We start from the raw sequence: 17,770 nt of genomic DNA, 5'->3' as shown, positions 1-17,770 counted from the left end.
GTACTAATCTCGGTCCTGCCCCTAAGATACCTAAGTACACTTATTCCACAAGTTGATTTCTCCAAATGGGAGTCTTTGGGTATTAAGAGAGTGAGTGACATCTACGAAAATGATGTATTGGCTGATTTCTCTATGCTTGAAACGAATTTAAGATTCTGGATGTTGATTTCTATAAATTCCTTATGGTCATGCATGCTTTATCTTCTACGGATGTCCCTACCCCTATCTTTCCCAAGGTTGCTTTTGTTTTTTTTTCATTGTCCCCTCGGTGGACTAAGGGAATCTCTACCTTCTACAATTCCTTTTTTTTATTTTTTATACCTGCCTCACTAGACAAGTCTTCACGTATGCTTACCTGGGAACAGGACTTTAGTGAACACTTCTCTATGGTAGATTAGAAGCATGCTCTTTCTTGGGTTAAAAAAAGTGTCTGATGGAATTAACCATTGGGATTCTGCACAGAAACGTATCCTTTGTTGGTACCTCACCCCAGTTAAATTAGCAAAAATAGGAGGTACATATCCTGAGGTTTGTTGGAGGGTATGTGGTTTCAAGGGAACTTACTTCCATATGTGGTGGTCGTGCTCAGTAATCAGGTCTTTATGGGTTTCAATCTTTTCTTTTATACATTCGGTAACTAAACACCTGATTTCGCCTAACCCAGCATTGGCACCTTGCTTCCTGGGAGCAAACCACCTTCCGAAGGACCTCTTAGTGGTAATTAGCCATATACACTACATGTTTGGTTATTGCTAGACATTGGTAGTCCCCTGCCACCCCCTTGCTTCAAGAGGTTATATGGTGCTAGATTTCCCGGGGTTCATTCGAACTCATCAGCTTGGCATCCATGGACGCTCTTCCAAGCTGTTGTTTCTGTGTAGTTACACATTGCGGTCTGTTATGATTGTGTCCGATTGAGTATTTATGTAACAATATGTCTGTGCTACCCTATCTATAGTGCAGGATGTCAAATGCGTCTACACTTTTGTATATACGATATACATATAGGCTCATGGGGATGTACACTTTTGACTCTTCTGATATACTAGTATATGATTGTTAAACTTGCATTTTGATCGGTGCTGCTAAAATCCTACAAAGACTTGATTTCGTACTTCTATATTCAGGTATACTTATGTTCTCTTTCCTTTCCCCCTTCTCTTCTTGCCTATTTATTTTTGTCACATAATGCTGGATTTGTCATTGTAAACAAATGCTTTGTCTATTATGTGCCCTTGTTTCCCTGTTGTTTATATGGAAAACTTTAATAAAAATCTATTTGAAAGCAAAAATAACCTTTTTTTTTAGGACTGATGGCGTTTCAATAATCAAAATGGTGGTCTTACCATAATTGTTATACTACCCTAGTGCTTGTTTGCATCAATGAAAGTATTTTTAAGGTAATAAAGGTTATTCTAAGTGAATACATTTGGGTCAGAGAACACATCAGATTAAAACAAAAAATGTTCTGTGTTTTAGGGGCGAAGAGAGGGATCTCCTTGCCAAATTTTCAGATTTATTTTTTTGTAGCAGCGCAATTGCAGATTAATGTTTTGCAAGGAATCCCCTTTATTGAGCTTCCTGGCTGGGAGTAATCGGGTGGTGGGGGGGGGGGGTTCTAGGGATGTTTTTGGTTTATTAGACTCAGGAAAATCAAGGAATATTTAAAAAACGGTCTGTTTGTAAGCTCTTTGCCTTATGGGAAAATATTGATTTAAAAATATTCCTGAAAATCAATCTAGTTGCTTATATTTTTGTAGATAAGCAATTTATTTAGTTTTAATAATTTAAACGTTTTTTTGATATTGAGGAAAAGTATAAGTATATTAGATATTATCAAATTTGTCACGCTATCACAAAAATATTGGAGAAAGATAGTATTACAATAGGTTCCCATAATATTCCTGGATTACTCACGTATCAAAAAGAGGGCACTTTCTGCAATTTACAATCTGCAGTCATCCGCATATCTGGCACACTGTCCGCACATACGGTCCGCAGTGCGTCCATAGTGCATTTGTAGTGTAGCCGTATTTACAGATCCACAAAAAAAGTGAGGCTACAATGATGTCACCAACATGTCCCAACGCGTTGAATAGGTCACATGATCACTCAGGCACCATTATCTTGGGGAATCCCCTGCCGTCGCATAGCTTCCGCAATTTCCGCAAATTTTTCACGCGACAATAGCCCATGGGCGAGTCTGTGCCACAATTGTGGACAGGAATAGGACATGTTCTATATTTTGCGGATAATTTCTACGGCCTGGACACACATCTGTAAATATACGGAAAGGAGTCCGTGGCCTAAAGAAAAGAATGGGTCCGCAGATCGTCACCAATTACGAATCCATAATTAAGGATAAAACTACGGTTGTGTGCATTGGGCTAAGAATATGGCTAAGGAGAAGGAGCTTGTGAGGGGCACTCTTAAAGAAGTATAGTAGCTGATGTGTTAAATGTACAAAGCCCATTTAATTCATTAAAAATATCTGCATTTTCACTATAAAGAGTACCTATAATTGTACTTATAAAAAGTACCTATCATTGTACTATTATCTATAGAAACTACAGTTTTTAGACTTTGATATTTGGTTAGTAAACAGAAACCAGTGTTTTGACATTCTACTATCTCTTACAGCAGTCACTGACACCTATCGCTGATAAATCAGGAACATTTTCTAATCACATTACATTTTTACACCTTCTGATTTAAGTGGCAGAGTTAAAAAAAAAAAAAATCAAGGATGATAATTTAATTCGTACAGGACAAAATAAATCTCTCTTTCTCCCTTTCTCTCTAAATATACACTATACACTGGACAAAAGTATTGTGACACACCTCTTAATCATTACATTCAGGTCTTTCATTCAGTCATATTGCCACAGGTGCATTAAATCCAGCACCTAGCCATGCAGTCGCTTTTACAAACCGTTGCCCATTAATTTTGAGCGTGGGACTGTAATAGGATGCCACCGTTGGAACAAGTCAGTTTGTGAAATTTCTTTCCTCCACGATCATCTGTGAGTGATATTATTGCAAAGTGGAGGCGTTTAGGAACCACAGCATCTCAGCCACGAAGTGGCAGACCACGTGAAGTTACAGAGCACGTAAAGTTACAGAACAGGGTCAACGAGTGCTGAGGCATATAGTGAATTAGTCGACAATGCTCTGCTGACTCAATAACTGCAGAGTTCCAAACCTCCATTAGTATCTGCACAAAAACTGAGCTTCATGGCATGGATTTCCATGGTTGAGCAGTTGCATGCAAGCCTTACATCACGAAGCACAATGCCAAGCATCAGATGGAGGGCTGTAAAGCACACCTCCACTGGACTCTGGAGCAGTGGAAACGTTTTCTGTGGAGTGATGATCACGCTTCTCTATTTGGTAGTCTGTTAAACGAGTCTGGGTTTGGCCAATGCCAGGAGAACGTTACCTGCCTGACTGCATTGTGGCAACTGTAAAGTTTGGTGGAGGAGGAATAATGCTATGGGGTTGTTTGTCAGGAGTTGGCCTAGACCCCTTAGTTCCAGTCAGGGCCGGCCTTAGGGGTGTGTGACCTGTGCCATTGCACTGGGCGCATCACTTCAGCAGGTGGAAGGGGGCGTTGCGCTGGCTACCTTACCCTGCTTGTGTTTCAGAAGCACCAAGGCCCGGCGACTTAGTAGCTGCCTTTCCGCCTGAGCACTTCTTGCCGCTAGCAGCCGCTGTGGCAGCTACAGCGGTAGCGACGCCACATTGAATAGGATGAAATCATCCTTAGCACGCAGATACTATTGAACACTAAAGCAGAGCATGGAGGTATCTCCCTGCTATCTACTAGACCAGTGTTCCCCAAGTGGGGTGCCGCAAGAACCCTTTAGGGGTGCTTCAACACCCCGTCCGTGCTTTCTCTCCTCCTTCTCAGAGTGCGAAGTGCATGTGAAGAGGAGATGTTTTGCAGCCTCCGTAGAAGGCACCACTGTAGCTCGATGAAGGCCGGGGATTCCGCTCCTGGATGGAGCGCTTGATGTCTCTGTCCATATATGTGACATCAGGGGCAACTCCTGAAGTGGAATCCCCGACCATAGCGTTGCTGGCGCTGTGATTCTCCTGGAGTGGAATCCCCGGTCACAGGGTCGGCAACACTGTGGACAGGGATTCCGCTTCAGGAGTTACCCCTGATGTCACTGTCCATATATGGACAGAGACATCAAGCGCTTTGTCCAGGAGTGGAATCCCCTCCTTCAGGGAGCTACAGGGGTGCTATCTACAGTAAGGGGGGGGGTGCTACCTACAAGGGGGCTGTGTGGCACTACCTACAAGGGGGCCGTGTGGCACTACCTACAAGGCAGGGGGGGGGACCAACTCCATATTAATACCTATGGATTTAGAATGAGACGTCATAAAAGCTCCTATAGGTGTACTATGTAGGTGCCTCAATAAATTTACCCATATAGTTTATTCGTCCTGAAGGCCCAATTAGGTTGCGTCCTTAATCGGTTAGGGTCATTTTAAACCTCCACAGATGTGGCTGCTTTTGTTGCCTAAGAAGAAAAATTTAAATGGTGCCCCCTCTCCAAATTGGAGAAGGAAAAAGTGGACTATACATATGTCACAAAGCTGCCCCCTGGGGCACCTGAGGTAAAGTTGCCACATTATCTGATAGATCGTGCATCCCTGCTTCTTCCTCCTCCACTTTGTGTCCCCCTTCTGATTTAAACTTCGATCTATATTCATGGACTGTGTTATTGGCAGCATTTTTGAACTTTGTATTAAACGTGTCTTTATAATCTGATTGGGTAGGTGCCCATCAGTGGTAGAATAACTATATATGCCAGTCATTGAGCAACCACAGTTCACATGACATCCTGAATTTTCGCAAAATTGTAAGTTATTTGTTTATGTGAATATTATGCTATAATTTCATTATAATTTATTAGTGTAAAGATTTGTATTGGAAAAAACTGTAATTACTCAACATAAAGATGCACTTTACTGGTGTGTGAATAGATCAAGTAGGGGCTAACCTGCCCGCAAATGTATTGACAGTAAAGCAATAAAGGACATGGTAAGATGACAAATTGCTGGATAAATTGAAAATGTATATATAAATAGTTAGAAAAAGAAACTCTTCTCAGATAATATAACATTTTTGAATATAGTTCATTATTATATGTCTATTACAGGTTGCTTAACTGGAGTTTTGAAGGGTCTGCCTAAGCATGAAAGTGCTGCTACTGTCTGTAGCCCTGCTCTTCTTTACAGGTATAATGACATGGGACATTTGTATGATCAATAATACCAGGGAACACTTATTTAAAGGTGTCTTCTCAATTGTATCTACTTATGTACTCCAAAGTTTATGTAATCATTGACTTCTGTTTTTCGTATTGTTAGAACTAGTTTCTTACTTTTTACTGGTCATGGAATCGCCTTGTATTTGATTTTGAAGATTATATTCTTAAAGAGATTGACCCAACTAGACAACTTCTGTCCAAATGCTCTGTATTACATGGTAACTCAATCATTTGAATAGACGGCATGTAATATGACATTTTATTTGCAGCACCCTCTGCAGAGTAAATGTGAGGCTGTACCATATTTTTCACTGGTGATAATAGCTGATCATTGGGGATTTCACAGCCGTACCCATAGTTTGCTTCAGAGAAGGGCTTGTCCAGTTGGGACAAACCCTTTAACTCTCTACCCATAAAGCTCATACATCTCAGTAAGTGTGGATCCTTTATTGTTTAACTAGTTGGTCTTAAACTGAGCATAAATATTAGAAAGCTGTGGGCTGAATAATAGTTTGGCCGGTGACTATCAACCACTCATCTACTCCCCTTTATTAAAGTTACATGGAGGCATGGCTACATGTTCAGCCACACTGACCATGCATGTTATTGGAAAAATCAGAGCTGATAGCTAATATCTATGGCTTGCTTTAGAAATCACTATTCACATATGTCATCTCCTTATAAGATTGTCCCGAACTTGTCTTGCAGGGGCACAGGGGCGCTACTTTTGGCAACAAGATGAACCTAACCAAGGAGAAACCGCTGACAAATCTATAGAGACTATTCTGCACGATGGGATGTCAATAGTATCAGATCTTCTGAAAAACCTGGATTATTCAGACATTGCAAAGGAGTAAGAACTTTAACTCAATTGTCATAAAAATAAATGTAAAATATGAACATGATTTGTCACACAACACATTGTGTAAAATAAAGTCTCAAGCTGTAGATTTGAGATTTTGCAGTGGTGGGTTATTGTTAATGATATTTAAGGGTCTACCACTCTGTCTCAATGGTTATAGGCTATTTACTGAGATGGCAAAGTGGTCTTGGTAGCCTATCAGTACACCATTCTTAAAATTACAGCTGCCAAGAAACTTAATTTAATGATCAAGTGTAGAATAACCGCAATAATGGTACAATGCAGTAGGTCAGTGGTCCTAGACGATCAGTTGTCGTAGAAAAGTATAGATATGTTGTAGTTTGTGATTATAAATAAAAGACACTAGAAGCTTAAGGAGTCCATATACATTAGACAAAGCTCTTCCGAACCAGACGATTTGGATAGAATCGGCCAATGATCTATTTTTTATGGGGTCCACCCAGCTCTTCTCTGATGGCAGATGGATGAGGCATGTTGGATTACAATCCTTTGTTCCCATGGGAGATAAACCTCTGCCTGAGTAGTCTGGCAACACCTTATTGCCCTTTTCCCATTAAAATAAACATGCATACTCGACAAATGGTGCATGTTCATGGTAGCTTCAGGAGAAATAACTTGTTTAGTTATTTAATGTGTATGGCCACCTTTAGGAGTTGCTCAGACTTACCAGCAATAGGGTTGAAATGTAGTATGTCAAGGGTTAGTGATCTCATAATACCAGGTGTTGTCAATTAGATAAAAGCGACTGTATAAAGTGAAATGAAGGTAAAAAAAATAGGGTAAGGGTATGTTCACACGGGCTATTTTCGGCCGTTTTTTGGGCCATAAATGGCCCGAAAAACAGCTGGAAAATCAGAAGCAGAACGCCTCCAAACATCTGCCCATTGATTTCAATGGGAAATACGGCACTCTGTTCCGATGGGGCGTGTTTTACGCAGCCGGTTTTCAAAACGGCCGCGTAAAAAGACGCCCACGAAAAACAAGTGCATGTCACTTCTTGAGCCGTTTTTGGATCCTTTTTTCATTGACTCTATAGAAAAACAGCTCCAAAAATGGCCGTAAAAAACGTGAGTTAATGAAAAAACATCTGAAAATCAGGAGCTGTTTTCCCTTGAACAGCTCCGTATTTTCAGACGTTTTTTTAGTAAGCGTCAGAACATACCCTAACTGTTTGGGTTCCGTTATGATAAGACATGTGTTTTCAAGAATTCATCAGAGCATTATAGGTTTACAGACCAGGGAATTCAAGGGATCAAGCGCTGGAGACTATCGATTCAGAAATCTCACGGAGCTGTCCAGTTGTTGTAGTATCAGCACTTCTAGCACAGAAAGTATTGAAGATTAATGACTTGCAGGTTGAAGTCCAGGGGAGGGGGTTGCAGTTACACCAAGACCTTGGTGAATTAAGGGGCCCAATGGTCCTCTGCCCCATTGGAAGACACCAGTCTTATAAATGGCACGTGGTAGGTTGGGGGGGGGGGTGGCCTGTTACAGATTTTGCATTGGAGCCCAGGAACTTATAGTTATCTGCTGAAGTCATATTATTATGCGTATGTGAAAAACAGTTCTAAAATGTAACACAGAGGAATGGGAATAACATACTAGTATTCCTCTTAATACATGAAATGGAAATACAAGTATTGACACATAAAAGGCAAATGTGCTAAATATGAAGACATTTAAAAGATAATTTATTACTTTTTATTTTTTTTAAAGTCAGGGTAAAAATTTATAATTAGGTAATAATATTTATGTTTTTTTATTCCCAGATATAATGTTAAAGAGAAGTTAGAAGCTGCAAAGAAACACGGCAAAAAACTAGAGAAAGCCATGGAAAAGTACTATGAAGAAGTTTGGAAGAAATTTGATGAACAGCTTCATGAAAAGTTCCCAGTATTCAGGAAGAATGTAGTCCCTATTTTGCAAGAATTTGATGATGCTTTAGAAGAGCAGCTGAAGAAACTTGTAAAAGATGTCGTGCCGGTAGGATCTGATCTTGTATCTGGGATAACTAAGCATATGTTAAATTTCTTTGAAAATCTGGAAAGTATTGCAGAAAAGGGTCGTGACAGACTGCGCTCAGAGATGGACAGCCTGCGCGTCAAACTGCAACCCTACGTTGAAGATGTCCATGCAGAATATGAGAAATATCGCAACAGTCTGCAAGGTGAAATACAGAAAGATTATAAGGATCTAAAGCAAGATGTAGAAAAGAATATGGAGATGCTGAAGGAACGGGCTAAGCCTCATCTCGATAACATAAGAAAGAAATTCCCAGATGGTAAAGAAGTTCAGGAAAAAGTGGATGAGTTTCTTAAGAAGCTTCAAGAAATTTTATCCAGCGTAGAATAAAGGCAACTCAGGAGACCAAACCAGGAAGAAATGTTTTCTGATTCCTAACCCTATTGACATACAAATGACAAAATGAATTCATTCCTAGCATTTTCATTCTACGTTCCTATGTCTTTGTAATATCTTCAGTGTAATATCTCCGTTCAACTCATGATATTAAACTTTCATCAATGCTTAAATACTAGATCCCTGATTTATAATATAGTTTATTTAGCTTGTTGAGTTTATTGGGACTTATAAACCAAAGCTGGATTAGGTTATATAAGAGACTGATCACTTGGGGCCGGGCACACAGGTGTATTACACTCCATACAACCACCAAGTTGTACGGAGCCATAATAAGGCGCCCACAGCAGTCTCTAAAACCACGTTGTACCTTTGTATACCTACAATGTCATATGAAAACAGGCAGAAGTTTTTTTTTTTTTTACAGCAGAACAATGCTCCATTATATATCATATTATGGACACATACTTCTAGAGTAGAATACTTCCATCATGTATTTACTGGAAGGTCACTGGCTAATAATATATGGGATACATAAAAAAATATAGTGATCAGAGTTACATTGTCAATTTTGGTAGTTTATTCAAGAGAAACTACATCTGGCATTGGTGAAGAAGTGGAAGGAAAAGTAGAGCTTGTAGGTGTTTACTTATTAACCATTGTGTGCCATAAATATACGGCATGTCATTCTGGACTTTAAATCTGCGCCACTGTAACTCTACCATGCATTTTGAAAGCTCCGCCACTGACTTGTAGGGGCTCTTCAACTCTGTCCTCGCATTTTCTAAATACATGGTACTCAACAGCTGTATCTTGTATTTGTCCAGGAGACGATCAGGTAATTGGTTGGTGCCCAGACTCAGATCAGCTTGTGATAAATGTCACAATAGAGAGCTAGTTTCCCCTGGCTAGCACTGCCCCAGTGTGAAACTGTAGTGTAAAATTAAAGACAAATATTAAAGGCTATGTACACCTTCTGAAAACTTTAAAAAAATAAATTAAACAGTGTATCAGTGTGATTGGTGCAACTTTGCAATTACATTTTATTCAAAATAATTTTTACTTTTTGAGATACAGCTGCTTTGTATGCTGTATACAGAGCAGCTGTATCAAGTGTCTCTGACATGCAGGGTCTCGCTATTATCGATCGCACCTAAGTTCATAACTTAGATGGGATTGATAACAGATGGATCCTGCGTGACCCGCTCGCTGTCACTGAACCCATTAGTGCCTCTGACCTGATGGATTCAGGTCTCAGCGCTAGATACAGATTCTCTGTATACAGGATACAAACCAGCTGTATCTCAAAATGTAAAAATAATTTTTAATAAAATGTAATTGCAAAGTTGCACCAAACACACTGATACACATTTGTATTAACAAATAAAAAAAAACATTTTCAAAGGCGTACATAGCCTTTATAGTTAGAATGTTCACAAAGGCCTTGTCTGACAATTTGGGGAACACGTTTATTGGACTCATCGTGGGACATAACTACATGAACTTCTTGAAAAAGACTTTCGGGGAAATTTATTAAGACTAACGTTTCAAACGCTAGTCTTTAAGGGGTTGTCCACCGATAGGTCATCAGTACATGATATGTGGGGGTCCGACACTCGGACCCCGCATTGTTAAGCCGCTCCGGCTGCCTCTAGGCACCGGACGTACATGCTGAAAGCAGTTGGCTCCGGCCACGGAATACCAGCCGAGCTGCAGTACTTCAGATCTGCTCCTATTCAACTGAATAGGAACAGAGCTGCAGTTCTGCAGCACAGCCGCTATGCTATGTACGGAGCCAACTGCTTCCGGATCTGTACATTGCATAATGGACAATAACTTGCGGTTCCCGCAGGCCACCGGAGCGGCTGATCGGTGCGGGCTCCGATGATATACTGATGACCTATCCGATGGATAGGTCATCAGTTGTCCGGTAGTGGACAACCCCTTTAAACTAAAATGTGCTAAAGTAAAATGCATCAAATTTATTAAGAGGCTTGCGCCTCTTTTTGTATTTGACGCATCTTTGTCCGTGCACCAGAAAATCAAATCTACGCATGCTTTGTTTTCTCCATGCAATGGCCTATGTTACCTACTACAGGCCTCCTATATGGCTCGTAAATGTCTGCATCCGGATTTTGCCACCAATGTGATGATGTCATGGTGTGGAGGTTCATGGCTCCCATTAAATGCCTGTAGTAGTTAATGTAGCCTCCTAAATATGGAGAACATAGATTACATTCAGTTTTCATGGTCTCTATCCTTTATGTTCAGAGCGCTCCATACTGACTGCAGGACCATTATCAGGTTAGCTTTATTATAATCCGGCAAGGGAGTATTTTTGTTCCATGCTGGATCATCAGGATTTCTATACCATTGGGTGCCGCATAGATGCAATTTTATGAAGCAGTTTTAAATACGTAATACTTGTAAAATCAGAGAATATATCATACATCCATTCTTCAGAGCTTCCCTAGAAATCCCCATTCTGTTGATCCCATCAGGATCTGTTCCTGTTTTTTGAGATGTGAATAGATGTTTAGTAAAAGGATAACTGTATACTGTTATGTGGAATAATTAATTCTTTAATTAATTTTACTCAAGAATGGACTTATCCTAGGTCTGACAGGAGATATACTTGGTCATCTTATTCAGTGAGCTTCTTCCAATGAGTCTTTACTGTGTTCACTGTCCAGTCATATACATTCTCTAGATAATCAGTGCTGACACCATATATTCTCCTGAGAAAACACATACGGTTGGTTAATAATATTTCATGAATCTGATGACATAAAATTTTTCGATCCCTAAAAAGAATCCCTATGTTATTACTTCATAAGCCTGTTCTCACATTATGACAATGCCTCTGCCTTGAGAAGTCCTGCCCTAAAAATATTCATACCGTATGAGTAGACCTATCACCTGTCTACCTCAAAACCCACACAGATTGTCCGTACCCCTATTAGCAATATCCCAGATAAGTTGAAAACTAAATGCACTAAGGTGACCAGCAGTTTTGGGGTTCCTTCGGCTCATCAGAGGAAATGATTCTGATGGACCACCATCCATCTATACAGAACACGTGCATGTCTAGTATTAATTTCAGCTTGATCTTTGTTGTTATCATTTCACACACAGGACATCAATGAGATCTAATAAGTTATTTGTGACTCAACTAGTAAGAAATAGATCCACATGCCAAGTGGTTGGCTCCAATGTCCCCCTTAGCTAGAGTTTTCTTATGCTGGACCTTTGTGACCCTGTTATATTGGGGACCCATTATTGTGCCAGAGCCTGGACCCACTGGACAATCCTTTTGTACATTGATGGGCCAGTCTTACCTTAAAGGGCTTTTCCCATGAAGGACATTTCTGATATATCCACAGGATATGTCATAAGTGTCAGATAGATGCGAGTCCCACCTCGTGGACCTGCACCGATCTCTAGAACGGGGCCCCCTAACCCCGTTCTAGCTTTTTATGCTCACGCTGCCTCCCAGCCACTTCCTGATTACATGGTTGGGAGTTACAGAAACTGCATAGCTAGCTGAGCTACGCTGTTTCCGTAACTCCCATAGAACAGAATAGTAGTTACGGAAACAGGGTAGCTCACATGCTGCGCTGCTTCCGTAACTGCCATTCACCACTATGGGAGTTAGGGGAAACAACGTAGCTCAGCGGGTTACGCCGTTTCCGTAACTCCCAACCATGTAATCAGGAAGTGGCCGGGAGGCAGTGTGAACACAAACCGCTAGAAAAGGGAACAAACATCTAGATTAGGGGACCCCGTTCTAGAGATAGGTGCGGGTCCCGCATCTATTTGACATTTATGACATAATCCTGTGGATATATCATAAATGTCCTTCGTGTGAAAACCCCTTTAATGCCCAGATTTTAGTCATATGTACAAAAACATGCTGTGATAGAAAAAAAGGGCACTTATTGCCATTGTCAATGTACTGAGCTCTGTCCTAACAACCGTGAACAAACTCCTTTTCTGCCTCCCACCTCTAACATACCCTCTCAGCAGCAAAATCAAAGTGAATTACAGAGGACTGAAATAAGTGGATAAGACTTTTTAGTTAATAACTTGGTCCACATTTGCCTCAATACCCGAACAATCTCAAATCTCATCTATTATGTGAGCGGGCCCCTGTGTTTAAAACGGTAACACTCGACACAGTGCCTGATCTGTCCTACGACTGGTATCACTGGTGCCTGACGGACAGCTGACTTACAATGAGCTCTGATGGGTCCTGTCATTGCGTCCACCCATTGTTTTAACAGTAATAATAGCTGCCTCTGACACAGATGTGAACATAGCCTTTCTTGTATGACCACATTTTGCAAATAGTCCTCATTAAAAATATCTTCTTTTTTATGTATACAGCTCCTATACAGAAGAATGTGTATCCAGTTTATATACAGGGTTTGTTTGTAGTTTGCAAAGAGATCTGGAGGCGCAAAATGCAACACTGAGGAGGATAGACAATTTTGAGCGGAGCTTGCTGCTCACAGAGCATGCAGTTAGTGGGTTAGAACTGGAGGGTGAAGACATGGGTGAGCAGGATCAGGTAAGTAGCTGGGTTAATGTAGTTAGGGGCAGTAGAAAGGGGTCAAAGACAAGGAAGGCCGATCCGGTTTCTGGCATTCCAAGCAAAATTGCCAGGTTGGGTGATGATGCGAGGGTGTCAGTCTCAGAAAAGGCAGCCCTAGTGGATACTGATCTCCCTAACAGCCGGCAGAACAGCCCAGCTAGTAGTCGGCGGGATGGTAATGCAGGTAAGCCAAGACAATTGATAGTCGTAGGGGATTCTATAATCAGGAAGACGGATAGAATAATTTGTCGCCAAGACCGCCTCAACCGAATGGTTTGCTGTCTCCCTGGTGCCAGGGTTCGGCATGTGGTGGAACGGGTGGACAAATTGCTGGGAGGGGCTGGTGATGATCCAGCTGTCGTGGTCCATGTCGGTACCAACGACAGAATAAATGGTAGGTGGAGGAGCCTTAAGAATAATTTTAAAGAACTAGGCTACAAGCTGAAGGGAAGGACCTCCAAGGTTGTATTCTCAGGAATACTGCCTGTGCCATGCGCATCACAGGAAAGACAGCGGGAGCTCAGGGAGTTAAATGCATGGCTGAAGTCTTGGTGTAGAGGAGAAGGATTTGGGTTCCTAGAGCACTGGGCTGACTTTTCATTGGGGTACAAACTGTATTCTGCAGATGATTTGCACCTAAATGGAAGGGGGTCCGCTGTGCTGGGGGAGAGAATTCTAGCTGGGGTGGCGGAGTATTTAAACTAGGGCTGAGGAGGGAGGTCAATGTAGAAAAAAAAGGGGTAGCCAGGTTAGAGAGGGGTCAGACTATATTGGTGGGGGGAGAAACAGAATGTGGGGAGAGGACTAGACAACAAGATAAGGAGATCCTTTCGTTACAAAACATCAGTGTAAATAAAAAGGACCGATTAATGTCAAATCACATTTCTGATAATAAAAGTGAAAAACTGACAGGCAAGTTAAAGTGTATGTTCACAAATGCCAGAAGTCTAGCAAGCAAAATGGGGGAGCTGGAGGCCTTGATACTGGAAGAAAATATAGATATAGTTGGTGTTGCTGAAACATGGCTGGACTCTTCACATGACTGGGCTGTAAATCTACAGGGTTTTACACTTTTTCGTAAAGACAGGACAAATAGGAAAGGTGGTGGTGTATGTCTGTATGTGAGAAGTGATATGAAGGCGAGTGTGAAAGAGACAATAGTGGGTGAAGACTGTGAGGAGGTTGAAACCTTGTGGGTGGAACTAGAAAGGGAGGTAAACACTGAAAAAATTACTTTTGGTGTAATCTATAGACCCCCCAATATAACTGAGGAGATGGAAGGTCAGATATATAAACAGATGGAGCGGGCTGCACAGGCGGGTACTGTAGTGATAATGGGAGATTTTAATTTCCGGGATATTAATTGGTGTCATGGTTCGGCTTCAACTGCAAAGGGGAGACATTTCCTCAACCTGTTGCAGGAAAATTTTATGGGCCAGTTTGTGGAAGACCCGACTAGAGGTGAAGCTCTGTTGGATCTGGTCATTTCTAATAATGCAGATCTTGTTGGGAATGTCAATGTTCGTGAAAACCTCGGTAACAGTGATCATAATATAGTTACATTTTACCTATACTGTAAAAAACAAACGCAGGCTGGGAGGGCAAAAACATTTAATTTTAAGAAAGCCAATTTCCCCAGGATGAGGGCTGCAATTCAGGATATAGACTGGGAAGAACTAATGTCAAATAATGGAACAAATGATAAATGGGAGATTTTCAAATCTACTTTGAGTTATTATAGTGCAAAATTTATTCCTACAGGTAACAAGTATAAACGACTCAAATTAAACCCCACATGGCTTACACCTTCTGTGAAAGGGGCAATACATGACAAAAAAAGGGCATTTAAAAAATACAAATCTGAGGGTACAGCTGTAGCCTTTGTAAAATATAAAGAGCTTAATAAAATCTGTAAAAATGTAATAAAATTAGCAAAAATACAAAATGAAAGGCAGGTGGCCAAGGATAGTAAAACAAATCCTAAAAAATTCTTCAAGCATATAAATGCAAAAAAGCCAAGGTCTGAACATGTAGGACCCCTAGATAATGGTAATGGGGAGTTGATCACAGGGGATCAAGAGAAGGCAGAGTTACTAAATGGGTTCTTTAGCTCTGTATATACAGCAGAAGAAAGAGCAGCTGATGTAGCCGGTGCCAGTGCTGTTAATATATCAGTTGATATACTGAATTGGATGAATGTAGAGATGGTCCAAGCTAAATTAAATAAAATAAATGTGCACAAGGCTCCGGGACCTGATGGGTTACACCCTAGAATTCTTAAAGAGCTTAGTTCAGTTATTTCTGTCCCCCTTTTCATAATATTCAGAGAATCTCTAGTGACTGGTATAGTGCCAAGGGACTGGCGCAGGGCAAATGTGGTGCCTATTTTCAAAAAGGGCTCTAGGTCTTCCCCGGGTAATTATAGACCAGTAAGCTTAACATCCATCGTGGGGAAAATGTTTGAGGGGCTATTGAGGGACTATATACAGGATTATGTGACAATAAATAGCATTATAAGTGACAGCCAGCACGGTTTTACTAAGGACAGAAGTTGTCAAACTAACCTAATCTGTTTTTATGAAGAGGTGAGCAGAAGTCTAGACAGAGGGGCCGCTGTGGATTTAGTGTTTTTGGACTTTGCAAAGGCATTTGACACTGTCCCCCATAGACGCCTAATGGGTAAATTAAGGACTATAGGTTTAGAAAATATAGTTTGTAATTGGATTGAGAATTGGCTCAAGGACCGTATCCAGAGGGTTGTGGTCAATGATTCCTTCTCTGAATGGTCCCCGGTTATAAGTGGTGTACCCCAGGGTTCAGTGCTGGGACCACTATTATTCAACTTATTTATTAATGATATAGAGGATGGGATTAATAGCACTATTTCTATTTTTGCAGATGACACCAAGCTATGTAATATAGTTCAGTCTATGGAAGATGTTCATGAATTGCAGGCAGATTTAAACAAACTGAGTGTTTGGGCGTCCACTTGGCAAATGAAGTTTAATGTAGATAAATGTAAAGTTATGCATCTTGGTACCAACAACCTGCATGCATCATATGTCCTAGGGGGCGCTACACTGGCGGATTCACTTGTTGAGAAGGATCTGGGTGTACTTGTAAATCATAAACTCAATAACAGCATGCAGTGTCAATCAGCTGCTTCAAAGGCCAGCAGGATATTGTTGTGTATTAAAAGAGGCATGGACTCGCGGGACAGGGATGTAATAATGCCACTTTACAAAGCATTAGTGAGGCCTCATCTAGAATATGCAGTTCAGTTCTGGGCTCCAGTTCATAGAAAGGATGCCCTGGAGTTGGAAAAAATACAAAGAAGAGCAACGAAGCTAATAAGGGGCATGGAGAATTTAAGTTATGAGGAAAGATTGAAAGAATTAAACCTATTTAGCCTTGAAAAAAGAAGACTAAGGGGGGACATGATTAACTTATATAAATATATTAATGGCACATACAAAAAATATGGTGAAATCCTGTTCCTTGTAAAACCCCCTCAAAAAACAAGGGGGCACTCCCTCCGTCTGGAGAAAAAAAGGTTCAAGCTGCAGAGGCGACAAGGCTTCTTTACAGTGAGAACTGTGAATTTATGGAATAGCCTACCGCAGGAGCTGGTCACAGCAGGGACAGTAGATGGCTTTAAAAAAGGGTTAGATAATTTCCTAGAACAAAAAAAATATTAGCTCCTATGTGTAGAAATTTTTCCTTCCCTTTTCCCTTCCCTTGGTTGAACTTGATGGACATGTGTCTTTTTTCAGCCGTACTAACTATGTAACTATGTAACTATGTAACATAGGTCTGCATAGGAGCTGTATACATAAAATCATAGGATATTATCAATCAGGACTATTTGCAAATTTGCTTTACTTTTTACTTTAGATACAATGGAGCAATACAAGTAATTGACTGCAAATGTGAACATACAAGCTGGGCATGCATATTTTCTACTATTGTTAGTGCTTATCTTTTTTTGGAATAGAGGATCGGACATGTTAAAATTCAACATACCCATCCCTTGTTTCCTTTGATGATAGGCCTTAGGTGCAGTTGGTTTAACCACTTTCTCATCAGGCTTATATGCTGTATATGACCAGCTTAAACCAATGAACTATGACACAGTGCATCACTAAGTTTTAATATGCCTACTTGACAGGCCATGTCATTATAGAGACTATATAAATGTGTTATAATATGAGCACCTATTAAACATAGGCGCTAAACTTTTTTTGCACACTCAGTGTTAAGGGGGTTTTACACTGGGCGATTATCTGGCAGCGATCAGCAGATGAACGAGCAAACGCTCAATCATCTGCTGATCGTATAGTTTTAAAAAGTAAAATATTATTGTTGTCGACCGCACATCTCCCTGTGTAAACCGGGAGACGCGCTGCCGACATGATAATAATGTATGGGGACAAGCGATTGGAGTAACAAAGCTTTTTCTGACAGGAGCAAATGAGCGCCGATCAACGAGCTCGCTACACCGGCCGATTATTGGCCGGTGTAATAGGGTATTTAGGGTATGTTCACACGGCCTATTTACAGCCGTTTTTCGGACGGTAAAAGCATGAAAAACGGCCCAAAATTTAGAAGCAGAATGCCTCCAAACATCTACCCTTTGATTTCAATGGGAAAACA

General features: G+C 40.8%; 1 protein-coding gene and 1 long non-coding RNA gene across 3 annotated transcripts in view; one reads left to right on the top strand and one right to left on the bottom strand.

Annotated features, from left to right (window-relative positions):
* Nucleotides 1–4,835: 4,835 nt before the first annotated feature.
* Nucleotides 4,836–8,696, top strand: LOC142662006 (uncharacterized). Its single transcript, XM_075839806.1, has 4 exons — nucleotides 4,836–4,871; nucleotides 5,172–5,250; nucleotides 5,991–6,135; nucleotides 7,935–8,696. The coding sequence occupies exons 2-4, from the start codon at nucleotides 5,208–5,210 to the stop codon at nucleotides 8,515–8,517; spliced, it is 771 nt and encodes a 256-aa protein (XP_075695921.1). The 5' UTR covers nucleotides 4,836–4,871; nucleotides 5,172–5,207; the 3' UTR covers nucleotides 8,518–8,696.
* Nucleotides 8,697–11,084: 2,388 nt separating this feature from the next.
* Nucleotides 11,085–17,770, bottom strand: part of LOC142662007 (uncharacterized) — a 32,850-nt gene continuing 26,164 nt past the window's right edge. For both annotated transcript variants that reach the window (XR_012850860.1, XR_012850861.1), the window contains one exon: nucleotides 11,085–11,261. This is a non-coding gene — a long non-coding RNA (uncharacterized LOC142662007). The remainder of the gene's footprint in view (nucleotides 11,262–17,770) is intronic.

This window comes from Rhinoderma darwinii, chromosome 10, assembly GCF_050947455.1.
Source record: "Rhinoderma darwinii isolate aRhiDar2 chromosome 10, aRhiDar2.hap1, whole genome shotgun sequence".
Classification (NCBI taxonomy): domain Eukaryota; kingdom Metazoa; phylum Chordata; class Amphibia; order Anura; family Rhinodermatidae; genus Rhinoderma; species Rhinoderma darwinii.
The sequence above is the reverse complement of the archived record's forward strand: the minus strand, read 5'-3'. Positions and strand labels throughout refer to the sequence as shown.

What these genes read in the sequence shown, in the direction of transcription:
- LOC142662006 (XM_075839806.1), top strand. Translation starts at nt 5,208, where the DNA reads ATGAAAGTGCTGCTACTGTCTGTAGCCCTGCTCTTCTTTACAG. An exon ending in AGCCCTGCTCTTCTTTACAG is followed by an intron (nt 5,251 to 5,990) that starts GTATAATGACAT and finishes CTTGTCTTGCAG; the next exon opens with GGGCACAGGGGCGCTACTTT. An exon ending in TATTCAGACATTGCAAAGGA is followed by an intron (nt 6,136 to 7,934) that starts GTAAGAACTTTA and finishes TTTTATTCCCAG; the next exon opens with ATATAATGTTAAAGAGAAGT.